Consider the following 26,713-nt stretch of genomic DNA (forward strand, 5'->3'; position numbering starts at 1 on the left):
TTAAGCTCACAACCCTGAGATCATGACCTTAGGTGAAATCAAGAGTCAGATACCCAACTGATTGAGCCACCCACGTGCCCCACATATTTTTTTAAGTAATCTCTACATCCAACATGAGACTTGAACTCACAATCCTAAGACCAAGAGCCACATGTTCCACCAACCGAGCTAGCCAGGCACCCCAAGAAACCCACCTTAAATATAAGTTAAAAATAAAAGGATAGAAAAATGACATATCACATAAACACTAACAAAAAATGAATCAGTGGTGTTTATACCAAAGTAGGCTTCAAAGCAAGAAAAATTACCAGGAATAACAAAGGTCATTACATAATGATAAAAGGGTCAATTCATAACAATCCTAAATGTGCATGCATCCACCTAACAACAGTGCCTCAAAGTAAAAACTAATAGAACTGAAAAAAGAAGAAATAAATCCACAATTATCGATGGAGACTTCAATACTCCTTCCTTGGTAAACAATTGAACAAGGAGACAGAAAATCAGCCAGGATATAGAAGAACAATACTATTAGCCAGCTGACTCAAATTGACATTTATAGAACACTCTACACACAAGCAGCAGAATATACATTCTTTTCAAGTGTACATGGGAAATTCACTAAAATAGAACATACCAAACCTTAATTTTAGAACTGAGATCATACAAAGTATGTTCTTTGACCACAATGGAATTAAAGTAGAAATCATTAACAGAAAGACAACTGCAAATATCCAAGTACTTAGAAATTAAAACATTTCTCAATAATTCATGAACCAAAGACTAAGCCTCAAGGGACGTTAGAAAATATTTCGAACTGATGGGTCACCTGGGTGGCTCGGCAGCTGAGTGTCTGCCTTTGGCTCAAGGCATGATACTGGGGTCCTGGGATCAAGTCCCACATCCGGCTCTGCAAATGGAAGCCTGCTTCTCCCTCTGCCTGTGTCTCTGCCTCTCTGTGTGTGTGTGTGTCTTTCAAGAGTAAATAAATACAATCTTTAAAAAAAAAAAAAAAAAGATTTTTCAAACTGAAAGAAAATGAGCAATCTGTCAAAATTTGTGGGGTCCTTCATTAAAGAGAAATTTATAGCACTAAATCCTTATCTTGGAAAAGGGTCTCAAGTCAACAATCCAAATTTCCACTTAAAGAAACTAGAAAAAGAGCAAAGTAAGCCAAAGTGAGCATCAGAAAGGAAATAAAGGGCAGAAATCATTAAAACTGGAATAGGGGGGAAAAAATCAACAAAACCAAAATTTTGACACGATAATAAATATAATGATAAACCAAGGAAAAATGACAAACGGCACAGATTATCAGTATCAGGAATGAAAGAGGAGCTATCACTACAAATCCCATGGATAAACTCATCAGAACGTGAACAATTCTGCAATTATTAAAGAAATGAAAATCTTAGTAAAAAAACCTTCTGAGAAAAATTCCAAAGTATAGTCCTGGAATTATTTCAAATAGGAACCAATTAATCGTATTCACAGAGAAAAAGTCATGTATAAAGACTCTTCCCCTTCTAATATGTACTTACACTCATTTTATAATTCAAAAGCCTAGATAACTTGCTATAAAACATACAAATTTCCATTGGGGGCAGCCGGGTGGCTCAGCGGTTTAGCATTGCCTCCAGCCCAGAGCGTGATCCTGGAGACCCAGGATCGAGTCCCACACTGGGCTCTCTGCATGGAGCCTGCTTCTCCCTCTGCCTGTGTCTCTGCCTCTCTCTCTCTCTCTCTCTGATGAATAAATAAATAAAATCTTAAAAAAAAAATTTCCATTGATAGTAATGGAAAAGAATACATACTGTGTTGTACTTAACTCAATTTTTATCAGTACTTCTTGATCTCTCATTAATGTGGTCAGTATGGTCATTCCTAAAAAATCTTTTACTTTCTACTCATGTTAATGAGTACTAGCAATACAAGAAGTCAAGAATATCACTTGGCTAAGAACTCAATGACATACTAATGGTTAAATCCCACAAAGTGAGGTACCTCACTTCAGTTGCAGTAATCCTTAAAAGTTGTGTAAAAATCAAGTAATTATCATTTAGATAATATACTGGAAAGTGTTAGAAGTATTATGAGACTGAACCATATGAAATTGCCAATTATCAACTGGTTCAACCTAAAACAGTATAAGCATTCCTTGTATGATTCAGTGTTTTAAAGAGTGCTAGTCATTTCTATTGGAATGGTATTATAATGAATTACTTTGAATGCTGGGGATTGAAGTTTGTTCAACATTCAGCAAGAGTATTCTGAAAATTGTTCATAACAAAGGTTAGCTGCAAATCTAGGATATGAACATGTACTAAGAAAGGAGTACTTTACATGGCTATAGAACCTTTTTTGTTTACATTTTTCATGAGTCTGCTATTTTTAATTCTTAAAAAAAAAACCCATAAGCCCTGTTATCAGAAACATGGACTCAACTGTAGAGTAAGGATTAAGCTTCACTAAGGTTCAAAATATTAAAAACAGAATGCAACAATATTTCTAAGATCACAGCATTACTTTGCTCAAAACCCTTCAATATCTTTTTTATTTTTTAAGATTTTATTTATTTATTCATGAGAGAGAGAGAGGCAGAGACACAGGCGGAGGGAGAAGCAGACTGCTCGCAGGAGCCGGATGTGGGACTCATCCCGGAACTCCAGGATCACACCCCGAACCAAAGGCAGACAGACACTCAACCACTGAGCCACCCAGGCGTCCGTCCCCCTTGGATACCTCGGTATCTCAGAGTCAAAAGTCCTCAAATGGTCTAGAGCCATTTCCTGCTACTCTCATCCCTCCTCCACTCCACCCTGGGCTTCGGGCAGTTCTTCCAACACCAAAGCACACTCCCTCCTCAGCGCCTTTTTGTACTAACTTCCTTCGCTAGGAATGCTCCTCAGAGATACCCACAATGGCTCGCTTCAATCTTCTTCAGATGTCTGCATAGCTGTCATCACAAAACAGCCTTTTCTGACCAACATATTAAAACAGTACCCCTACTACAAGCCACTGCGGTTTCCCCCTTTGTTTATGGTCTGCTTCCCCCAACAGAATACAAATTACAAGGAAGAAAGTCCTTTGTTTTATTCATTGCTATATCCCCAGAGTTTTGAACAGGAGCAGGCTCTCAAGAATCTGCTGAACGAGATGCTGCACAAAGACTGCATATGTTTCCAGCTAAAACTTCTAAAAGCCTAAGAGAAGAAAAAAATATTTTATTTTTTTCTAAGGAAACAGTTCGGAACCGGGCAGGCTCTACTACTTAGAATGAGAACTACCCTTTAAAAGGAAATATTTTATTTTCAATAATATATACTAACGAATGGCTAGATTCCCTAGACAGAGAATGCTAAGTGCATGCGTGCTGCAAGTCTGTTTGTTGGTACAGAATACTTTGCTGTATTTATCACACAAGACTTTTCACTAAGTCATTTTCCCACGAACCAAGAAGTGCTGGCTAAGGACACTTAAGGAAAAAACAGAAGTGGGAGTTAACCGACTGATATCCAAGGATTAGGAAGTACAGAATATACGGGTCCAAGCCTCACAGTACGGAGGAAAAAACAAAACAAAACAAAAAAAGGAACTGGGAGTGTTTGCCCCCTGAGGCACCGAGAGAGAAAAAGTCCGAGAAGGGCTGCACTCCTTTTCTGGGCGCCAGGCACGGCACGGACACTCAGCCCGGGGGTGCAGGGCGAGGGGCTTCGGAGGGCGAGGCCCGGGCCCAGCAGGAGGCGAGGCGTGGATACGGGCCCCCCTCCTCTCCATCGATTTTCGCTCGGGAGCAAAGGTAGTGCTGACGACGCTTACCCGCTCCCAAAAAGGCTCGGGGGAGGGTCGACGAGGACAGACCCCTCCCCTTCCCCCGGGGACCGTCCAAGCCCCAGCACGAACCCAGTCTCCCGCTCACCCGGCTCCCGGTTGATCTCGATGTCGAAGTGGCACTGCGGCCGGTCCTGCGCCCCCATCGCGACCGAGGCGGCGGCAAGAGCTAGGAGAAAGGGGGACGAAAGCGGTCAGGGCGGGAGCTAGGGCGGGGGCTGGGGCGGAGCCCGCGCCACGGTCGCCTCCTCGCGCCGGCCTGTCGCGACACCGCGGGAGGCCGAGACGGGGGCCCCCCCCAGCCCAGCCCCGGGCCTCCCGACCCCCAGGCAGCGCGCACGCACATACGGACGAGCTCTTCACCTGGTTGGCCTCCAGCCTGAGCCGCTCTGCGAGAGCGGAAGAGAAAGCGCTGCCACCGCGGCGGCCAGAGCCCAACGCCACTAACGGACCACCACCCCCTCCCCCGGGCCGGCCTCCCTTGCCACGCTAAACCCCGCGAGAGTCGGGACAAATACCGCGAGAGCACGGCCTTGAAGGGGGTGTTTAACCGAAGCGTGCGCGCGCAGGTGGGCGTGTCGGGGAACTCCCGAGGAGCCTCTAGCCCGACTCTCCTATACCTGAACTCGTCTTTTTTTTGCCCCGCCCCTTCCCGCCCCCTCCCGCCCCGTTAGAGTCAGGCGTCCAATCTGGGAGTCCTGGCCGCGCCTGCGCTCTCTGTTTCCTCTCGCCCTCCCTCCGGATCCGTGTGTCCGCGTCCTTTCCCGTATCGCGAGGCTTCCGTGTTGCGTACACCTGCTTGCGAGCGGCGAGGAAAGTGGCAGTGGAGCGACGGATCTTTTGGCCTCTTTTCCTTTTTGCAAGAAGTAGATGATCCTCTCCTCTTGTTAGGCTGTCGCATTTCAAAGGGCTTAGGTGTGCGTTCGTTCCCCCTCTGGCGCCCACGTCGCTGGGATAGTCTTTGTCCATGGCCATTCATCTTTTGTGAAGAGTCCGCGCAAGACCTTTGCCCACGTTTTATTCGTGTTCGTCTTACTATTGAATGCGGGAGTTCCGAGTACAAATGTGTTGTCAAACAGGTGACATATGTATGCTCTAAATGCAGATCTTTTGTCCTATGTAATTCCGAATGTTTTCTCCGGAGCTGGGCCGTTTTCATTGTTTTGATGATGGTTTGTGCAAAGCAGATTTCAATTTCAGTGAAGTTACTTAGTTTTCACGTGTGGTTTGTGCTTTTTCTGTGCTAGGAAGTCTGTACTTACCCCAACCGCTTGAAGACTTTCTCCCGGATTTTCTTCTAGAATGTTTACATGTAAGTCTAAGATCTATTGGAATTTTTCGTTGTGTCGGGTACAAGTTGAAGTTCTTACCCCCTCCTCCTCATGGAAACATAGAGTAGTTCCACCACCATTTGTTGGAAAAAACTGCCTCTTGTCAGTTGAATTACCTTGGCTTTGTGATGACTTATGTGTGGATCTGTTTCTGGACTTTATTTTGTTGACTGTTCGGTGTATCTTTATGCCAGGGCCCATTGTTTTGTTTTAAGTTATTTTCTTAAAACTGTAAAATACACACTGCACAAAATTATCATTTAACTCTGAGTGTACAGTTCAGAGGCATTAAGTACATTCTCATTGTCGTGCAATCACCAGCATCTCTCCACATTTTTTTTTTTTTATCTCCACATTTTTCATCTTGGAAAACTGAAACTCTGTATCCATAAACCAGTAACTCTGCATTCTCTGCACCCAGCCTCAGGCAACTACTCTACATTTTTTTTTTTTTTTAAGATTTTATTTGAGAAAGTGTGAGAGATGAAGTAAGCATGAGCAGGGGGAGGGGCAGGGGAAGAGGGAGAAGGAGGCTCTCCAGTGAGCAGGGAGCCTGCTGCTGCTGGATTCCCAGGTTCCTGGGATCATGACCTGAGCAGAAGGCAGAGACTTAACTACCTAAACCTCCCAGGCGCCCCTCCCCCCCGTTTTTAGTTTATTGGGGTAAGAACACTTAACATGAGATCTACCCTCTTGACAGTTTTTTTTTTCTAAGATTTTATTTATTTATTTATTTGAGAGCAAGCGTGACCCAGTGGAGGGAGGAGCAGAGGGAGAGGGACAAGCAGACTGCTAGCTAAATGGGGAGCCTGGCACAGGGCTGAATCTCACAACCCCAAAATCATGACCTGAGCCAAAATCAAGAGTTGAATGCTCAGCGCAAATGAGCCACCCAGGCACCACCCCCCTCCCCCAACCCTAACAGATTTCAAGTGTAAGATATGGTATGTTAATCAATAGACACAATGTTGAAAAAAAATAGGCACAATGTTGTACAGCAGATTTCTAGTATTCATCCATCTTGCCTAGGTGAAATTTTATGACCATTGATAACAACTACTTTCCCTCCCTTCTCATCCTTTGGCAATTATAATTTTATACATTGCTTCTATAAGTTTGACTATTTTAGTTACCATGCATTAAATGGAATCGTACAATTTGTGTCTTGTGACTGACTTGTTTCACTTAGCATAATGTTCTCCTTTCATCAATGTTCTCACATATTGCAGGATTTCCTTTTTTTAAAGGCTAAATAGTACTCCATTGTATGAATATACCATAATTTCTTTATCCATTCATCAGCAGATGGACAGACACTTGGGTTCCTTCCATCTTTAGCTATTGTGAAGAATACTGCTGTGTGGATGAGTGTACAAATTTCTCTTTGAGATCCTGCTTTCAGTTCCTTTGGGCACATATCCAGAAGTGGAATTAGTAGGTCATAAGCTAATTGTTTAAAAAAATTTTTTTAAGGTTTTATTTATTTGAGAGAGAGAGTGAACAGGGGAAAGGACAGAGGAAGAGAGACAAGCAGGCTCCAAGCTCAGCAGGGAACCCAACCTCAGCTGGATCCCAGAACTCTGGGATCATGACCTGAGCCAAAGACAGATGCTTAACCCACTAAGCCACCCAGGTGCCCCCAGCTAATTCTGTTTTTATGAGGAACTGCCATTCTGGTTTTCATGGTGACTGCACTATTTTACATTCCCATCAGCATTGCACAAGGTTTCAATTTCTCAACATCGTCACCAATACTTGTTATGTTGTGGGTTTTTTTTTTTTTTTAATTGCCATCCTAATGAGTGTGAAGTGGCACACAGTTTTGGTTACTATAGCTTTATAGTAAATTTAAAAATTAGAGTCACTTAGGTAGTTTCTCATCTGTTTTTGCACCTGTGCCACCTTGTAAAGTGCACAGACCTGCACCATCATGGAAGTGCTATACCTGTCAGAGGTTGCCAGATCTCCCTCTCTAAAAATACAGTATCCCTAGTAGAGCAAGTCACCTGGGTTTCACATTTGTAACCTAGGCTGAATTGAGAGCCAGTGATCCTGGGTCTGATTTTGCTTACAGTGTTACAGCTAACCATTTAATAGTTTTGGAAAAAACAAAACAGTACATGCCTATTCAGAGATGAAATTAGTTGGTAAAGCTAACTTCCATACAAAGACTTAGGAAAGAAGGGGAGCAATTGGTCATTACTGTGCTTTGGGGCAGCTGGCTTCAGTGTAAGGTTGGCTTTAGGGCCCTGGAATGAAATGCTTAATTTGAGGAGTATTTAAAATACTTTGAATCTCCTGGAATTCATTCTTATCTTGACACTCCACTAAAAGTGTCTTTCTTGCCACTGATTATATGATCTGGGGCAAATCACTCTGATCCTGGAGTTCAGTTTCTTCATCTGTAAAATAAGCAGGATGAAATATGTTCTAAGTTCTCTCTTTGCTGAAAATTATTTTATTCTGTCCTGTGAGTTGAAATTATATTTCAGATTTGAGGATAAGGTATGCTACTTGGTTAAGGTGAAGAAACTACCAGGATAAGACCTAGGGCTAGCATCCACCAAACGGACTGATACCTCTTCCCTCATCAGCAAGAGTAGTAGAAAATTAATATCCAAGGAGTTTACAAACTCAGGCTTAATTTGGAGAAGACTCAGTAGTAGGAATTTTCAGGTAATGATTTTGGGTGTTAAGCTTATTATAGCAGGATTACACCAGCAGTTGGCACTTCAATGGATAGGACTCTTGCAAAACTAATCAGGAGTACTAGTGGGGAAATTTAGATGAAACATAATTTTCTAGAAAATAGAAATTACCAAAATTGACTCAAAGAAATAGAAGGCCTGAATAAACTAACAAGCATTGAAGAAGTTGAATTAGTAATCCCTAATTTTCCAAACAACTGTGAAGGACTTTTTTTTTTATTATTGGAGTTCAATTTGCCAACATATAACATAACATCCAGTGCTCAACCTGTCAAGTGCCCCCCTCAGTGCCCATCACCCAGTCACCCCAACCCCCCACCCAACCTCCCTTTCCACCACCCCTTGTTCATTTCCCAGAGTTAGGAGTCTCTCATGTTCTGTCACCCTCACTGATATTTCCCATTCTTTTTCTCTGCTTTCCCCTTTATTCCCTTTCACTATTTTTTATATTCCCGAAATGAAATGAGACCATATAATGTTTGTCCTTCTCGGATTGACTTACTTCACTCAGCATAATACCTTCCAGTTCCATCCATGTTGAAGCAAATGGTGGGTATTTGTCATTTCTAATGATTGAGTAATATTCCATTGTATATATAGACCACATCTTTATCTATTCATCTTTCAATGGACAGCAAGACTCTGTGAAGGACATTTTGACATAACTAAATGGGAAATTTGATAATGGTCTAGATATTAGGTGAAATCAAGGAACTACATTTAATTTTGATAGACACCTAATAATGAATAATGAAGATAAAGATAATGAAATTGTGGTTATGCAAGAAAATGTTCTTAGTTTTTTAGGTATAATGAGTGAAACAAATGTGCCAAAATCTTCATTATTGCATCTAAGTGAGAGGTATATGGGGATTTTTGAGCTATGTTCAAAATTTCAAAATTTCAGTTTCTTTGAAATTACTCATAATAATACCAGTAAGAACAAATATAGTCTTCCTTTCCAAAAACACAAGTTCCACATTGTCTCATAGGCACATTTTACCAGACCCTTAAGGATCAATAATCTTTTCTCAATCAAAATATTTTAGAGAATGGAAAAAAGACAGCTACCTAACTTATCTTGTGATGCCAATACCAAACAAAGAGGGCAAGAAAGTTATGGACCTGGGGCACCTGGGTGGCTCAGTCAGTTCAGCATCTGCCTTTGGCTCAGGTCATGATCCAAGTGTCCTGGGATCAGGCCCACATCTGGCCCCTGCTCAGTGGGGAGCCTATTTCTCAGTCTATTTCTGCTGCTTCCCCTGCTTGTGCTCTCTCCCTCTCTCTGTCAAATAAGTAAATTAAATCTTTTTTGTTTTTTAAAGGAAGTTCTAGACCAATCTCATTATAAACATGGATTTAAAAGTCCAAATAAAATACTAGGAAATGGACTTTTCCTAGTATTTAAACCCCAAATGCATTAAACCCCCAGATGTTCATGACCTAGTTGGCTTTAACTCAGGAATGCAAAGATGATTCAGCATCAGAGAATCTATTCCTATAATTCACCATATTAACAGATTAAAGAAAAGGCACATGATTATCCCAATGTATGGTGTATTGGTTATCTATCTATTGCCTCTCAGCTCCTTTAGTATGTCCTCTGTAATACACAGGTTAGCCTCAAGCAGGGATCCCTACCAAGTTAACTTTTACATTTTTATAACTTAGGGAAAGGACAAAAAGATGAACAAAAGGAGAGAAAAGAAATCCAATTTATTTATTTTACAGAGCACAAGCAGGAAGGATGTAGGGCTGGATCCCAGGACCCTGAGATGCTTAACCAACTGAGCCACCCAGGGGCCCCTACTTACACCATTTTTTAAATAAAAAGATATCCTGTATCTTCAATAGAAAATTGTACAGAAAAGAGTAAGTCCAAGACTGCCATCTTTAGAAAGACTTGCTTAAAAGTTGGCCTGTGGGTGGATCTGGGAACCTGTACTGTAATCAATTTCCAACATTTATTTTTTTTTAATATTTTTTTTCCAACTTTTATTTATTTATGATAGTCACAGAGAGAGAGAGAGAGAGGCAGAGACACAGGCAGAGGGAGAAGCAGGCTCCATGCACCGGGAGCCCGATGTGGGATTCGATCCCGGGTCCCCAGGATCGCGCCCTGGGCCAAAGGCAGGCGCCAAACCACTGCGCCACCCAGGGATCCCAATTTCCAACATTTATTTTTTTTTTTAATTTTATTTATTTATGATAGGCACACAGTGAGAGAGAGAGAGAGAGGCAGAGACACAGGCAGATGGAGAAGCAGGCTCCATGCACCGGGAGCCTGACGTGGGATTCGATCCTGGGTCTCCAGGATCGCGCCCTGGGCCAAAGGCAGGCGCCAAACCGCTGCGCCACCCAGGGATCCCGCAATTTCCAACATTTAAAGAAAACTTCAGTTAAACGATTAGTGCTTCACTCTGCCTAAACTGTTTGAGCAAACAATATGGTTTATGCTGAGCACCTGCTTTCCTTCTTGAAATCTGGAAATTTGGTATGTACTAGGCAGAGGATGCATACATATGTGACCATCTCCCAGTAAAAACTTTGAGCACTGAGTCTTTAATGAACTTCCCTGGTAGACATTTTCTCACGTGTTGTTATGATTCATCCCTGGAGGAATGAATTGGGAGGGGGAAGCTAGAACCTGGTTTCCTCTGGGCTTCACCCCATATGCCTTTTCCCTTTGCCGATTTTGTGTTCTTTTGCTGTAATAAATCATAGCTATGAGTACAACTATATGCTGAGTCCTTTGAGTCCTCCTAGCTAATCATCAAAACTGGAGGTAATCTTAGACCTACAACACAACAACAAATATACCAGAATTTGATAACAAAAATCTATATTGAAAATTTGAAAACACATTTTCTTTTAAATCCTAGATTTCTTTTTTTGTGGAAAACGAGGGAGTAGACTATTTCATTTTACATAAAAATGTGTAGTTTGATAGAATAACATTCTCATAATATTAGTCAAGAGCAGATGGGCTTTCTTTTCTCTATGAGGGTCAGAGGACATGGCCATAGCAGCTCCAAACATACATCTTTATAGCCTGGAAGTCTGAGGGGATAGCACTTTATCTGCCAGCACTAGTAAGAAAAATCCCAGCAAGACATCTGATTGACTTGATGATGTTAATATGCCCGTCAGTCTTGATGGCCACAATAGTGGGCAATACCTGTGATTGATCAGCTTGGGGTGGGGCCAGTAATCAGGAGAAGCATGGGGGTATGGCAGCACAGAGATGGCCACTGAGGCAATGGCTACCAACTAAGAAGTCACCTTAATTGTTGATACTACATCCATCTTTTGGGCTTTTAGGCAAGTGGCTTTTTTTAGCCACTAACTTGCATTAAAGCAGGACTATATTTCACAAATGTTGAATGCTTCATCCTCTTTAGCAGGGAACTTGGATCCCACCAAATTCATATAAAAAACACTATGACAAGCACTTCCTGTTAGACAGTTTCCTTACTCTCTGATCAATTTGTTCTCTGATTTCAAACTCTAAATTCTGCTGAGTCCTTGGTTTTTTCTAGACACTAGTTTTTGCTAGTAAATTAGGTTGTGGTAAAATTTTTTCATCTGCTCTGGTACTAATGGAAGCTATATTTGCTCAGCCAATCCATCTGGGTCTATCCACCAAAGGTAAAGCATTAAACAACCAGTATCTTGGTTGTTTCCCTTAGAAGAGGATTCTCAGACAATGGTTTGAATGCAACCTGCTTATTTGAAAAGTGGCCCTAGGAAATTCCATCTAGAGAGTGAAGAAGTGAACTGGGAGGATAGCCAATAAGGTGTGTGCTATTAAGCCATCTACCTTAGTGGTGATTAGAGCTTAACCCTGATGGGGAGCTCTGGCAACCAGTACAGAAGAAACATCTTGGAATTGTCCCTATGGAGGGGTGAGGGAGCTGGGACGTTAATACTCCCAGCTCATCTAATACCTATGAGTATACTCATAATAATCATAATACTCCTTTACCGAGAGTCAGTTGAGGGCTGTTCCCAGCATGGTAATCCCCAGGTTCTTCTGGTCTGCTATGCCTGGGCAAGGCAGACTTCCAGTTTTAGAAAAAAGTCTTCAGGACAGAGATACAGATACGTACTGCTGGGACTCAGCTGCAGTACAATTAAAGTTCGAGGAATGAGTGTGGGATGCTGAAAGCTTCTGCTGCCACTGGCAATTTTTTGTTTGCAGACAAGAGTGTTCAGGAATTGAAAAGCCTAGACTTTTTCTATGCTATATAAGAAGCACTTGGTAATTTCACTTGGAATCCCTGCAGCTTCAATATCTGGACAATTTCTCAGCATCCTTGGTCTTGCATAGTGCCCTGGTCCATGCCTGGTGTGGGTCTCTTTTGTCTTGTCAGGCTTATTAGGAGCTCCCTGAAAGCAGGGCACTGTGCTCCTTCTTCTCTATTTTCTTCACGAGCCCAGCATAAGGCCTGGAGAACTCATGTTATAATTGAGTTGATGACCACATAGGTGAACACTGCTCTATAAATGGACTCAAGAGAAAGAGAGGAAAAAATAACCAATTGGAATGAAAGGTCTTTGCATAGCTCTTGCTTCTGTCTGTACTGCTTGGTCCCTTGATGGTCACGTGTCAGGTTTTGTTATTCATATCTCAGCTGCAGTGTTACTTTCTAGGGTCATTCCTGATTCCATAATTTAAAGTAGCCACCCAGACACTCTCCAGCACATGACCCTGATGTAATTCTCTGCACAGCACTTATTGCCATGTGAAGCTTTCCTTGATTGTTTACATTTTATTGCCTGTCTCCCCCATAAATACAGGTTATTTATACTGTGTTGTCTTCTTTACATGAGAATGAGGTGAGAGCAATGACATTGTCTGGCTTCCTCACTGCAGGACCTTCAGCTCATACTAGTGATTCAGAAAATATTTTTTGAATGAATGAGTTTATCACAAGCAGAAATGAAAAAACCTCCCTTTGGACCCTAGACTCTTATTAAAAAGATTTAGGAAGGAAAGAAAGGTCCCAGTGACTGAACAGAACACCTAGATTCCAGAGGAATATCTGTAGGGTTTTCATTGGGAAAAGAGTAATAGATTAATTAACTTCTTAAATTTGCCTTTATTAAAAAATGGAATCAAAACCATATTATGTGTGAGGTAGAGTACCAACAAAATGAAGATACTATGTACCCAGCTTAAGAAATAGACTAGATGATTCTAGGAATCATCATCTTTAGGAAGGGAAGTTGATTATAGAGGTTTAAGAGCATAGGAGATAGCATTGAACATCCTTTCCTCCCTAGCCATATTGTTACTTGGGGTCCCCAAAAGTCAGACTGAGATGTCAAAAAGCCTCATGAGGCAGTGGAAATATAGCTTCACAATTTGTGGAATAAACCTGACCTCAAGGGAAACCTGGGTGGTTTGGTGGTTAAGCGTCTGCCTTTGGCTCAGGTCATGATCCCAGGGTTCTGGGATAAGAGTCCCATATCGAGCTCCCTGCAGGGATCCTGCCTCTCCCTCTGCCTATGTCTCTGCCTCTCTTGCTGTGTCTCTCATGAATAAATAAATAATCTTAAAAAAAAAAAAAAAAGGAAAGAAACCTAACCTCAAATTATCTGCTTTCTTTGTTTTAGCTGCCATATCCTCATCCCAGGAGAATGTGATAATGACAGAAGTCATCACGGTTGCAAATCCTGGGAGGCAGGCTTGGGAACCCCAGAGAAAGGCTCAGGCCCTCTGTAGGCTGTTGGGAGATCAGCTTGACCCTGAGAGCTGGAAAAGGGTAGACAGGCTGAGTAGAGACTTAATCTTGAAGCAGGAGGTCCTCTGAGGAGAGAGAACGGTGAATACATTGGTCAGGTTTGGTCTTCACCTTTTTAAATCACGTTTCACAACTATATTGATTTCTGGGCCCATTAAGAGGGATGGCAGATACTTGTGCTTCAGGCTGTCTCTGAAGCAGACAGGTAGAGGTGGGTGGGTGTGGGCACATACAATGACAACTAACTGGCCTGTCCCAGCTTCTCCAGTGTATCTCCCCAGAAGGGGGCCCTCTGGAGATAGGGTAAACTGTAGCTTAAGTAGCCTCAGCTGTTTCCAGAGGCTGTGATTTGCCCTGCTTCAGTCCTCTGCGTGCGGATTGAAATACCTTCCAAGAGACAAAGGGAGGGGAACACAGCAGGTCATAAGCTCCTTCCATCTGAGAGAGAACTGGATTTTGTCTTCAAGGCTATTATCCCTGCTACACAGGAAGCTACACTTAACTGCTCTAGGCCACGCTGGCTTACTCAGAGCCCACACACTGGAACCTCTGATGCTCCATCACAGACCCTCGCCTACCTTGCTGGTAGTCAACAGTTCCTGCGAGATCAGACTCAGCCTTGTGCTGGCAGAAGCCCACCTCAGGCGCTGCCATGCCACTTTTTACTTTCTTCTTCTTCTGACATCTAGGGCCAACTTGGCTGCAAAGGCTGCTTATTAGTCCAGTCCCCTGTAAGCAACGCCAACTCAGGTGGACACTTCTGGGACATTTGTATGCTTTTGAGATCATCCCCCAACCACCAATTGAGCTCTTATTGCCTACAGCAATGACCTTGGCAACACACCCATTTAGTGGCTTTTCCTCATTCTCTGTCTCACTCTTCTTACAGCCTTATTCCTGCTTCCTGAGATCATCTCCCAAATAAACTATCTGTGCCCAAGGCCTTGTCTCAGGCTGTTTTAGGCGAGACCCAAATTGAAACATCAGCTGGTGCTCTCATTCCAGCTAGAGCCAAGCCATTTGTAGACAAGCCAAGCTGCCTAGTAAAGAGAGACAGCTGCCATCCAACTCCAGCTGATGGTTGCCATGTGGACCTACAGGGCCAGCATGGCTAGAAATCCAGGCTTTAATGGAAAATCCTCTCTAAATATTAGTAACTAATTCAAAACTAAAAACATTGCATAGTGCCCACCATATCTGCTCACCAGGTCAGGCCCAAGAGCCCACTTGGCATAGAGTATGGGCACCAATCCCATGAACAGAGGCAGAAGGAAGAGTCTGTTAATGGGTTAGAACCCTAAGGATAGAATAGGTGAGGGAGCAAAGAACAGGCTTCTTCCCAGACTTAAGAAGGGCCAGAAAGGGCCAGAGCCCTCAGATAACACATCAGAGCACACATTAATACATTGTGTTTACTACATGCCCAGCTCTCAACCACAGTATCTCAATCTAACAACCTTAGGAGGCAAATACTACATTCATTATCCTCATTATATAGGTGAGGAAACAAGAGCTCTCAGAGGTTGCAATTGAGCTATGATTCAAAATGAGATCTCTCTTCACTATGATACATTAGTCTCTCTGGGTTGCAACCCTTGATTCCTACTAAATAAGCCAGGCACCAGAGGTTCTAATTTTGTGTTTACTTAAGAAAATCTCCCTGCCTCATTTTACAGATAAGTCTCAAAGAGAGAAAGTTCTTTATTGAATAAAGATAATAAAGGCAGAGGGATGATAAGATAGGAAACCATCAGTATAAATCCCTGATGAAGTAATAGATCAAAACTTGGTAGATCATAATTTAAGTGAAAGGCTATTGAGCACCTGATTAATAAATCAACTCATTCTTGATGTGATGCAAAAGCAAGTACTGCTTCTTACCTTATGATGTATACTTACCTCCTATGATGTATACTTGCCAAAAATATTAGAATCTCAGTCTGAATGAGCCTTTAGATCTACCAGTTTATAGGAAAAGTGGGCAATAGTGGGACATATTTAATGACACCATAGGGATCCAACTAGGCAAATCCAGAATATGAGAAATTTTAGGGCAAGTGACCTAGTTTTTGCACCAATAGCAAAGAAGACAAGAAGGGGAACTGCTAATTATTTTTACAGAGACTTAACGGACATCAGCACAATGCAGTGTATGAATCTCGTTTGGATCCTGAGTTAAATCAACAAAAAGACATTCCATGATAACTGATGGGGTTCAGGACATAATACTCCAAAACGTGGCACCTTGGCTTATTGAATATTTTGAGCTGAAGCATCTGAAAAATGGCAGATATTGGAAGGACTCTCTGACCTCCCATGAACCAGGTGATGAGACCCTCATGTGAGAGGTGCCCTCCCTATACCCAGAAGAAAGGCGCATCCTTATCTCTTAAAATGGAGGGACACTGAGAATTTGAATGAAAAGGCCAGGCTAAGTTCCCCCAGTTTACTACACATAGCTCATATCCTTCTGTCCTCTCAGTTTTCCATAGCTTTCCACTTTTTACCAAATCTCATATAAAAATACTCAGGTTTCGAAAAAAAAAAAATAAAAAAAATACTCAGGTTTAACTATCTTTGGGTCTTCATTTCCTTGTGAAGGGCTCCCATGTCACATAAAACTTAAATTTTTATGTTTTTCTTTTGTTAATCTGTCATTTGGTATAGAGCCCCAGCCAAGAACCTTCAAAAGATAGGAGGAAGAATGTGTTTTAAAAAGTATTTTAAAAGTTTATTATTAGATTATATTAAATAATAATGAAGAATGACCATTGATTTTGGTAGCAATGGTAGTATTGTTACATATATTTTTAAGTTCTTATAGTTTTTCTAGAAGACCAAATGGAACACTTATATGAAAATCTCTATACCTCAATATGAGTGTTGCATGGAAAGGCAAGTTTTATTTCAAAGCAACCTGAAAAGGATGATCAGGTCCATGACTACAAACTGGTAGAAGGGAGCACACAGTTACATGCCCATTTGGCAGGGCCTCAGTTAGGAGTCTCCCCAATTCCTGTTAATTGCCTATCACCTGCTCAGTTTCCTCTTCAGGTTGAAACTGAAAAGGTAGAATTGAAGATGATGCCCATTATATCTTTTTATCCCAACATGCCTATCAGAAAAGAGGACATCTGGAGTCCACTAAATCTACTTAATTATTAAAGTAAATATTTACACTGAGAATACAGTTAATCTAGTAGCTTTCTTCACATTGTCACATTTTTAAAAGAGCCATAGAGGGTTCATTCATATTTTAAGCAGTTGAGTTGGTAAAGAGCCTGTCTTTACTTCATAGGACATGGATTACACTCAGTTACTCCTCGTGACAGCCAACTGAAAGATTATTCCATTGCTTTTGAAGCACTGGTTGGGTTGGCATCTGCGATGGTAGCCAAATAAATGAGATTTCTATGTAACACATGTTGGTACCTATAGGTGAAAAAGAGGCAAAAATTAGAGGCTTTGTGTTGCTGAACATGAACAAAACACTGGAAAGGAATTTACCCACTATACTGGAATGGCGCATCTATTGATTGGATGATTCAGCATGATCAACCTCCTTGTTTAACCAATGCAAATATATCCAGAATCTTACCTGTTCTCACTTATCACTTTCACAGCTCTCTGGGCCAAGCCACTATCCTTGCTTAGACTATTGTATTGAACAAGTCTATTCCCCACATGGCAACATAAGTGAGTATTGTACAGTTTAAGTCAAGATTTGCCACACCTCTGACTAAAACCCTCCAAATGGTCCCATCTCATTCTGACTAAAGCTTAGCCCTTCCAGCTTTTCTGATGGCCTACAAGGCTCTACATGATTGGGGCCTCTAATTATCTTTCTGACCTCAGCTCCTACCATTTTCCCTTCGCTCACTGAGTTCTGGCTGCTGTATCCTCTTTGCTCTGATTTGAAGACAACAGTGTGCTCCAGTCAATGGGGCTTTTCCACCTGATTCTGTCTCTGCCTTATATATATCCATATGGCTGGCTCCCTCACCTCTGGTTCTACTCAGATGTCCCATCAGAGATACCCTATATAAAACAACACCCCTTCCTGCCACTAACACTGCTTTATTCTTACTCAAAGCACTTATTAGTATGTACCTAATTGTATGATTTCCTCTCTCTAGATTCTTGAGTGTAGAATGTAAACTCCATAAGGGCAGAGCTGGTACCTGATTTGGTAAAAAGCAGAGCTGGTTTTGGTACCTATTCCCCAATAGCTGCAACAGTTTCTGGTAGTCAGTAGTACTTATGAAATATTTGTGGAACAAACTTAATGAAGGGACAAGGCACTTTTATGGTATTAATATGAGCTTACTATTGTAGTGATTATCAATCAAGGAGCATAATTCTCTATCCAGGAAGACAAATCAGACTAAGGGAGCCAGGAAGTATGGCCTATAAATGTGAAATCTTGATAACTTTCTTACCCATAGGTTGAGAACATTTTTGCAACTATTTTCTGTATAGAAAAATGAGAGTTTACTATAAACTGCAAAAAAGCAAATTACCCGATGCCAGAACCAAATGTAAAGACTCACCCAAAGATGGATATCTCAACTATTTCATTGAGTTGTTCAGTAAGGGACTATAGGTGATTTTTTTTTTTTTTTAGGGGATGGGGAAAGTATGGTTTTCTTAAAGAGGTCTTCAGTAGGAATGAAAAATGTATTTTTCTATAATAAATGGAGCATAATCCTGGACTACATTTAGAAAAGAGACTATTGTCTCTCCTTTTGGTATATAGCTAGAGACCACATTCAATTACTGTGCAGAATTTGCCTTTGGCTTAATTAACTTGGAAGTCTTTTATTGGTCTTTGTGTGCATTACAGGCTGACTCCAAGTTAGAAAATGAAGGGGATGGGGCGCTTAGTTGGTGAAGCCTCTGACTCTTCATCTTAGCTCAGGTCTTAATCTCAGGGTGGTGAGTTCAAGACACTCCTAGGGCTCTATGCTAGTCGTGAAGTCTACTTAAAATAAATAAATAAATGAAAGGGAACTCAGCAGTCAAATGATCTGACACCCCCCCCCGCCCGAAAAGCTGGAGATAAGCTGGAGATCTATGAGGAGAAAGGGGCCACAGCTCACATCTCTTGAGACTAGTTTTCCATCTCTGTTGCCATCAGCTGACACGTCTACCTGAGATTTGCAATGAGCATAACTCAAGTTTTGAAGATGGTGCCACGTCTGAATCTAGACTTCGCAATGTGCTGTGTGGCCTTGGGCAGGTAAGCAACTTCCCTGAGAGCTTCATGGGCAATCCATCACCCAAGACTCCCAGTTCAGGGCGGTTGCTGTATCATGGTTTCAGCCTACACCAAAAGTAGAGGTGGGGAGGGTACTTACTGGACGCACTCATTCGCCCGGCCTTTGTTCTGATACTCCACGATACAGCGGATGAGTTGGTCATTCTCCTCCAAGAGCTGAAAGGCCAGAGAAGGGGGCCAGTCAGCGTGTGAACGGGACAGCCGGGAACACTCCCCGCACCGCTCCCACCCCGACCCCCGCTGTCTCCAATGCCGAGCTGTCCCGCCCCAGTGCCTTTGCCGACTCCGTTCCCGTCTCACTCCACACCCCTGCAAGTCGACCCCCTACGCACGCCACAAGCCTGAGCTGAGATGCTGCTCCCTCCAGGAAGCTTCCCTCGGGATCTCGACTAAGGAACGTGGCTCTGCCCGCGCTTAGCGCTCACCCGCTGGATCGTCTCCTGGTTGACTTCCGCCTTGCCTTTCAGCCAGTCCGGTACGAAGGCCACCGACATCCCGGAAAGCCGGGTGGGACCCCGGCCTCAGGCCCCGCGCACCCCCACGCCTGGAGCCAACCAGCAGCCCAGCCCCAGCCCCACTAGGCCACGGCGGGACCGACCCACGCTCTCGACGTCGATTGGGTCCTCCCGTGGACCGGGCCCGGGCGCAACGTCATTCGTGATTGGGCGCGCCAGGGCGATGCTCGGAGCGTCAGCCTGCGCCCCGCCCCTGGGGCGCGGAGCCGCCTGCCCCTGCGGGGCTTGTGCGCAGTCAGCGGGGCTAGCCTCGGGGGCGGGGCCGTGCGTCAGGGCCGCCTGCCCGGGTCACGGGGGCTTCGTGGCCGCAACCCGCTTTCGGTCTCCGAGTCTACGCCTCCCTCTTTCGACATCACTGCGGTTCCAACAGATCTGCGTCTGGAGCATGAACCCTAGCCTTTGCCTCCTGCCAAGCCAAACCCTGCAGGGCCTAGGAAAACACTGGTGTTAGCTTTACTCTTTGCAGAGGGAGAAACTCGCATACATACCTATTTTTCCTCTGGGTAGTAATAATGCTTATTAGGTTTACAACCCTAGAAGGCACTATTATTTTCTCCATTTTACAGACGAGAAAACAGGTGAAGTAACCTGCCTAAGATCTAACGGCAATTAAGGGCAAAGCTGGTATCTGTACACAGGGAGTATGGCTTTTTTAGAACCCTTGTTCTTTTTTTTTTCTATAATCTTTTATTTATTTATTTATTCATGAGAGACTCACAGAGGCAGAGACACAGGCACAGGGAGAAGCAGGCTCCCTGCAAGGAACCCAATGCAAGACTCGATCCTGCACCCCAGGTTCATGACCTGAGCCAAAGGCAGAGGCTCAGCCACTGAACCACCCAGGTGCCCCTAGAATCTTCAGTCTTAGCTATTACTCCATACTGCCAACGCAACATACTGCAGAGGTGGTTTGCTGCAAGAGAAAAGAAGGAAGCTGGGCCCACCCACGTAGGCCGTATAGTTAGTACCAGCAACCACGAAACTCTGAAGTGGTTGTCTTCTCTCTGGTTTAGCCCATCCCTTAAGGACCTGGGAACAAGGTTGGTTTTCCTTGCAGCACAGAATGAGCGGCAGCCACATCATTTGGAAGACCTTGGAAAAATTTTCTCAAAAAAGATCTGGGGCAATTCTTCCCCAGAGCTTCATTTCCCTGAGTGGTGACCCTGACCCAGAGCACTCTCATCTACTTTTGCTGGGCTCTCCCTCCACAGTCCCCTTATTCAACCCTGAGAGGAGGCAGCTTTCATCCCATTTCACAGCTTTCATACCAGTGAGAAACATGGGGCAACATACCTAAACTGGGCGAAGACTTTAGGGCTTCCTGATTCCGAAGCCTGTCTTCACAAACCAGTCTCCCTCCCCAGGAAAAGTCCCCAGAGGTTCTGCAGAAAGCAGAGTGGGGCAGAGAAGGATCATTAGGAGGAGAATTTAGGCCCTGCTTAGTCCTATGCAGTGCTATTGTTACACAAATGAGGAAGGACCATAACAGAGATGATGTAAAGATTTTTATTTATTTATTCATGAGAGACACAGAGAGAGACAGAGACATAGGCAGAGGGAGAAGCAGGCTCCCTTTGGGGAGCTGATGTGGGACTTGATCCTGAGACTCCACAATCACGCCCTGAGCTGAAGGCAGACACTCAACCATTGAGCCACACAGGTGTCCCCAGAGACGGAGTTAAGTTGGGGCAAGTGTAGGGGACCACCCTACCAACCTGGTCCAGCATGCAGGGAACGCCCTCCAGGAGAATAGACGTTTCAGTATGAAGAGGAAGTGGAGGTTACCCAGGTGACAAGTATCCAGAGCCCGGGCTCTCTCCTTAAAATAATCAGAGCCATAGATGGTTTTAGGCAAAAGGAAAATGAAGTCAGAGATGCATTTTAGAGTTTTCCTGGCTGTAGTATGGTGAAAGGTAGGGCAGCCAGACAAGAAGAAGAAAGGAGAATCAAACAAACACAGAGAGGGCTATTTGCAGCAGATGTGTAGGCCAGAAATGGTGGGAGCAGTGAAAAAAAGAAATCTGTGCATTTGAAAGACATGAGGAATAGACTCCACAGGCCCTTAGTGAATTAATGGGGGAGGGAGAGAGGAATAATTAGGGATGACTTCTGGTGTCCTCGCTTAACCAACTGAGAGACTGGTAATGCCATTTATTCAGACAAGGAACAGTAAAGGAGAAGCTGGACTGGAAGTGAGAGTGAGAAAGTTAGCCTTGACCATATACATGCAAGGTGGTCAAATGGAGAGGCAAGGCTGGCTATTTGGGTCTGGAACTCAGGGTCAAGGGCCGGTTTGGTGATAAAAGCATCACTTTGAGAAGCATCACTTGTGGAAACTGACTGGAATCGTGCAGGGGATAAGACTACTCAAGGAGAGTGAGTTGGCTTCTCTCCTGGCCAAGGAAAAGAAACTACAAAGGAGAATGGGGGCGGGGGGGGGGGAGACTAGAGATATAAGAGGAAATCCGGGAGCATGGAGGGGTAGAGGCGAGACAGTCATATGGGAAATAAGAGTGAGTAGGAAAGCAAGATAGAACAGCAATTACAAATGCTGTGGAAAGGTCAATCAAGGTAGAGACTAGGTCTTTGATATCCTTAATGGAGGAAATTCCAGCGATATGTCGAGGCAGCAGTGAGAATTGTCAGGGACAGTGAAATACAGGAAAGGTGAAGCAAATGGAATCTTTAGAGCAGGCCACTCTTTCCGAGAAGTTTGACTGTGAAGGGGAAAAGGGAACAAAGGTGGTAGTTGGGAGGGACAGAAGTTGGTGCAAGCTGAGGGCTATCCCTTTAATGGTTGTTCTTTTCTTGGTGAAAAAGGCACCTGGGAAAGTGAGGGGGATGTTGAAGAGTGGAAGATTGGGGAAGCATGCAGGAGATTTTGAGGTTGGTATTCTGGAGAATTGGAGAGAGGCAAACATAGGACTGCTGGACAGTGTTGAGGACCTGGTGGAGGTGGGCAATGCATATACATAGCACTGATCTGTGTGGTTGTAAGATTTTTTTTTTCCAGCAGTACTTATAGCTCAGGAACAGAGTTAGAGAAACCCAGAAGGTTGGATTTTTTTCCCCCAGAGTTGGAGACCTGCCAGGCAGGTGTGACAGAAGAATAATTGCAGAATGGAGGTAAGCATATTGGGAAAAAGGTGATGGAAGTGATAAACCTTGGACTTTCAGCTGATGGGGAAGGAAATAAAGATTGGGGAGAGGTGATACATTGAACAAAGTAAGAAGGACAAGTGGAGTGGAGGCTTCTGCAGGCCAGAGAACAGTGGGCAGATTTCTGAGAACAGTCAAGGGACAGAGATCAGGTGTCTGCATTTACAACTTCAAACGTAGAGCTCTTCTATGGTGATAAGCAGTTCAGGATGTGATCCTGAAGTGGAGGGATGAAGAAGCCTGGGAAAGTCAAAATGACCAGTGATGGAGAGGAGGGCTAGGACTTCAGATTCTACATCTTACCTTTTAGCCCAGTCCACTCTGGTGCCCCAGTCACATGAGCTGCACCAATCAGAAGGCACAAAGCCCTATTATAAAGCACTCAAACTGTAGATTCTGAGAACCCGGGGCTCCATATTCAAAAGCTGTAGGTCTGGTGCCAATTTTTCTTTCCTCATTCCAAGCCAGAGCCTTGTTTTCATGACCGTGGTGAGAAGACCTCATCTCCATTCACGTGTGAATGCACCTTGAGAGGGAATCCTAGCCTCTTTCCTGGCACATACAATGAAGGGGTTTCAATCTCCTTTACCAATCAAATCTCATTGTTTTTATCCTTTGTGTCTCTTATGATCTAGCCTCATGATCATTTGTCACACAGGCCAACCCTGACTCAGTGGCGATCCCTGGAGGTCAACTCTGTCATAGCTCTCTTCTGTTTTCATTTTGTAATTTTTCTCTATGTAAGGTCTGCTTCAATTTCTGCCCATTTGGTGATGATTTTCAAAAGTCTATGTCCAGCCCAGACCTGTACATGGAATGCCAACCTGTATGTTCGACTGTGTACAATGACATCCCAACCAGAAGTGTCAAAGGGTGCCTCAAATTCAGTTTGTCTTAGATGGAACTAGTGATCATTCGTCTCTCCAAAATCAGATCCTTTTCCAGTGTTCTTTATATCCACGAATCCCTCCACTTTCTACCCAGTCACTCAAGGCTGAACAGTGGCATTGTCCTTGAAGCTACTTTGTTACCGTTTCACATCCAGATCATCACCAAGTCTTGTTGATTTTTCTCCTCTATGTCTCTGCAGACTGCCTAGTTCTCACCCTCTTCACCATCACTCGGGTCTAAGTCCAAGCTCCAACTTCATCCTCTCATGCCCAGATGGCTGCATTGGCTTCCCAGCTCTCCTATCAGAGCTTCCATGAGCCTTCTTCATTTTGATCTTAACTTCAGCAGCCAAAGTGATTTACAAAATGCAAATTTGATCAGTTTTCCACTGTCCTAAACTTTCTACCATGGCCTACAAGATCCTACGTGGTCTTAGCTCTTCTATTCTCTCTAGTGGCTCTCACCATATTCCTTACTCTCTAAACTCTGAGTTTTTTTTATCTTTCTTGTCTTTTTCTTCTTTGTGGTAAAATATACATAAAATTTACCATTTTAACCATTTATTTATTAAAGATATTATTTTTATTTTTAAAAATATTTTATTTATTTATCTGAGAGAGTGAGCAAGAGAGAGCACGAATGGGAAGGAGGGGTGAGGGAAAGCAGACTCCCCTGGGAAGGGAGCCCAACCCAGGGCTCCATCCTAGGACCCAGGGATTATGATCTGAGCTGAAGGCAGACATTTAATCAACTGAGCCACCCAGCCACCCGCTCCTCCACCCCTGCCCCGTTTTAACCATTTTTAAATGTACAATTCTGTGACGTTTAAAATTATACATTGTTGTGCAGCCATCACCATTATTCATTTTCAGAACTTTTTCTCCTTCCCAGTTGAAATTCTGTGCCTGTTGAACACTAGCTTCTCATGTACTACCCCGTTTCTTTTCATCCCTCAAAGAAGCCTTGCTGCCTCCCTGTTCTTTGTACATACTCTACCCTCTGTCTGAACCAGTCTTCTATCCCTTTTTGCCTCCTTAGCTACTAGTCAGCTGGTGTCACATTCTCAAAGAAGCCTCCTCCGACTCCCAAGTTCAGACCGGAAGCTCCCGTAATTTCTCTAAAAAGCCTTGTTCCTGGGATGCCTGAGCGGCTCAGTAGTTAAGCGTCTGCCTTTGGCTCAGGTCGTGATCCCAGGATCCTGGGATGGAGTCCCCCATCAGGCTCCCCAGAGGAAGCCTGCTTCTCCCTCTGCCTGTGTCTCTGCCTCTCTCTCTGTGTCTCTCATGAATAAATAAAATAAAAACATCTTAAAAAGGAAACCTTGTTCCTCTCTGAAGAGCACGCGTCTCGGTTTGTATTTAAACACACGTGTAACTGTTGAATTGTTCGATTGGTGCTCTCACTCTGCCCTCTCTCTTTTTTTTAAGATTTCATTTATTTACTCATGAGACACACACAGAGCGAGAGAGAGGCAGAGACACAGGCAGAGGGAGAAGCAGGCTCCATGCAGGGAGCCCGACGCGGGACTCGATCCCGGGGCCCCAGGATCAGGCCCTGGGCTGAAGGCGGCGCTAAACCGCTGCGCCACCCGGGCTGCCCTCTGCCCTCTCTTAACATAGTTTTTAGTGTCAGGAGTTCCTTCTGTGTCCCCAGTGCCTGGCATAGTGTCTGACACACAGCAGGTGCTCAAAATTTGTTGGAGGAAAACTAAATGGACGACTTCAGCTTCCCTGCAGCGGGCCGTGCATCTGTGGTATCTGTGAGCGCCTCCCCCGCCAGACTGAGGTGTGTCCCTCCAGGGTCGGACTTCAGCACCTCGTCCGAGGTGGCAGGAGGCTGTGCTCTTTGGTTTCGCCTATCTCGGGCTTCCCGCCCCGCCGCGCAGGCAGCGGAACCCACAGCCGGGGCGTGTCGCGCAGTTCCGCGGAACCTCCCTGCCTCGGCGCGTCAGTCGTGTACTCTACCCCGGCAGGAACCGAACGGAGACGGAGAAGTCTCCTGGCACCTCCGGACGTGGGGACTACAGGCCTGGACATCAAGCCCACCCGGGTGAGAGCCACGAGAAGGGACGCAAGCCGAGAGGCGCGCGCGCCGGGGCCACAGCCCGGGCGCCTTCGGGTCGCAGCCCTTTAAGAAGCCTCCGGGTCGGGACTGCGCGGGGAGCGGGCGGGGAGAGCGCTCCGGGATTGGTCGGCCCGGGTGCGGGTGTCGCTTAGCAGCAGCGAATGGAGACTCAAGGCCTGCGCATGCGCACCTCCTCCTACCTGCGCCTGGGCCGCCAGTGACCTGGGCCGGGTCCGCCCGGTGGGCTGAGGTTGCGGAGGCGGCGGCGGGTGGTACTGCGGCGAGGCGGCGCGACCCGCGGGCGCCGACTCCCGGAGGCCGCCGTGGGCGAGGTGAGGGCTCGCGGGTGGAGCCGGGCGCCACGGCCCGTTAGCCGAAAGCGGGCGGGGTCGGGTGTGGCGCAGGGCGGGCCTGGAGGTGGAGGCGGCGCCGGGCCCGCCCCTCCCTCGGGCCGGGCTTGGCCCCACCTGGCTCCGTGGGGCTCGTCGGAGTCCTCTGTCCGCCTGGCTTCCCCCGGCGGGTCTGCCGACTCGGGGACGGCGGAGGCGCGCGCCGGCAGGGACCCCGAGCTGACAGCTGCGCGCCGATCGCTGCTCCCAGTGGGAGGAGAAGGGGTGTGTCCAGATGAGAGGGGGCGATCGTTTCCTTCATTGTCCGCGAAGCCCCGGTCAGAGTACTGTTTAATTTTAATAGCAAACTTTCCTTGGCATGCCGGAGTTCTACGGCTTGCGGTACCAAATCCTGGGCACACTGGACCAGTTTTCCGAACATCAGGTATATAGAGGAGGTGAGATGTACATTTGTGCCTATTAGAGGCTTACCTCTGGACCTCCAGAGCCAGAAGGATGAAGCACTCCGGGGAAAATTAGTTTTTTTTGTTTTTCTGTTTTGTTTTGTTTTGTTTTTGGAAATCAGAGCCACAAAAGAATATTCCCAGTTGGCGAAAAGTAATTGGTGATATTTGTCACATGGTCAGAACAAAAAAATAAAGCTCAGACTGATGGATAAGGTAAATCTTAGTTAAGTTTTACAAAGGAATTCATCTCGAGAAAGGCAATTTTAGTGAAATTAAAATGCAAATAATTGAAAGTGGTTTAATACTGGTATATAGAATTAAATCGATATAACGGTGTTTGCTCTGGAAAATACATTTTAGACAATGGTTCTTAGAGCTCTGAGTGTTTGTGTT

General features: G+C 44.6%; 3 protein-coding genes and 2 long non-coding RNA genes across 17 annotated transcripts in view; 2 read left to right on the top strand and 3 right to left on the bottom strand.

Annotated features, from left to right (window-relative positions):
• Positions 1-4,353, bottom strand: part of NKTR (natural killer cell triggering receptor) — a 52,775-nt gene extending 48,422 nt beyond the window's left edge. For 2 of the 4 annotated variants that reach the window (XM_072793148.1, XM_072793144.1), the window contains exons 1-2: positions 4,195-4,353; positions 3,920-4,000 (exon numbers count right to left, since the gene is read on the bottom strand). In XM_072793148.1, coding sequence (XP_072649249.1) covers positions 3,920-3,977 — 58 coding nt within the window. In that variant the 5' untranslated portion in view covers positions 3,978-4,000; positions 4,195-4,353. Of the gene's footprint in view, positions 1-3,919; positions 4,001-4,175 lie in introns of all 4 variants that reach the window. The other 2 variants (XM_072793147.1, XM_072793145.1) reach the window with 2 other exon arrangements.
• Positions 4,354-4,514: 161 nt separating this feature from the next.
• LOC140614190 (uncharacterized) lies at positions 4,515-23,804 on the top strand. 5 transcript variants are annotated; one of them, XR_012015088.1, is made up of 4 exons: positions 4,536-4,910; positions 5,079-5,143; positions 17,241-17,313; positions 18,755-23,804. It is a non-coding gene; the product is annotated as an uncharacterized lncRNA (long non-coding RNA). The 5 variants fall into 5 exon arrangements; XR_012015090.1 differs by lacking the exon at positions 17,241-17,313 and having other exon boundaries at positions 4,538-4,910; XR_012015089.1 differs by lacking the exons at positions 17,241-17,313; positions 18,755-23,804 and adding an exon at positions 13,490-16,310 and having other exon boundaries at positions 4,538-4,910.
• On the bottom strand, positions 16,323-19,645 carry SS18L2 (SS18 like 2). The gene is made up of 3 exons (XM_072793189.1): positions 19,321-19,645; positions 18,975-19,051; positions 16,323-17,049 (listed from the first exon to the last, which is right to left on the bottom strand). Exons 1-3 carry the CDS (start codon positions 19,387-19,389, stop codon positions 16,962-16,964), a joined length of 234 nt encoding a protein of 77 aa, XP_072649290.1. The 5' UTR covers positions 19,390-19,645; the 3' UTR covers positions 16,323-16,961.
• On the bottom strand, positions 22,488-26,068 carry LOC140614191 (uncharacterized). Its single transcript, XR_012015092.1, has 2 exons — positions 25,725-26,068; positions 22,488-23,759 (listed from the first exon to the last, which is right to left on the bottom strand). It is a non-coding gene; the product is annotated as an uncharacterized lncRNA (long non-coding RNA).
• Positions 25,363-26,713, top strand: part of SEC22C (SEC22 homolog C, vesicle trafficking protein) — a 28,482-nt gene continuing 27,131 nt past the window's right edge. For 2 of the 6 annotated variants that reach the window (XM_072793185.1, XM_072793187.1), the window contains exon 1: positions 25,743-25,856. The gene's annotated coding sequence lies outside the window, so the exon portion shown is untranslated. Of the gene's footprint in view, positions 25,510-25,710; positions 25,857-25,956; positions 26,312-26,713 lie in introns of those variants that run through there. The other 4 variants (XM_072793186.1, XM_072793182.1, XM_072793183.1 and 1 more) reach the window with 4 other exon arrangements.

The sequence above is a fragment of the Canis lupus genome, chromosome 22 (assembly GCF_048164855.1).
Source record: "Canis lupus baileyi chromosome 22, mCanLup2.hap1, whole genome shotgun sequence".
Taxonomy (NCBI): domain Eukaryota; kingdom Metazoa; phylum Chordata; class Mammalia; order Carnivora; family Canidae; genus Canis; species Canis lupus.

What these genes read in the sequence shown, in the direction of transcription:
- SS18L2 (XM_072793189.1), bottom strand. Translation starts at nt 19,389, where the DNA reads ATGTCGGTGGCCTTCGTACCGGACTGGCTGAAAGGCAAGGCGGAAGTC. An exon ending in ACCAGGAGACGATCCAGCGG is followed by an intron (nt 19,052 to 19,320) that starts GTGAGCGCTAAG and finishes CTGGCCTTTCAG; the next exon opens with CTCTTGGAGGAGAATGACCA. An exon ending in CGGGCGAATGAGTGCGTCCA is followed by an intron (nt 17,050 to 18,974) that starts GTAAGTACCCTC and finishes TTTCACCTATAG; the next exon opens with GTACCAACATGTGTTACATA.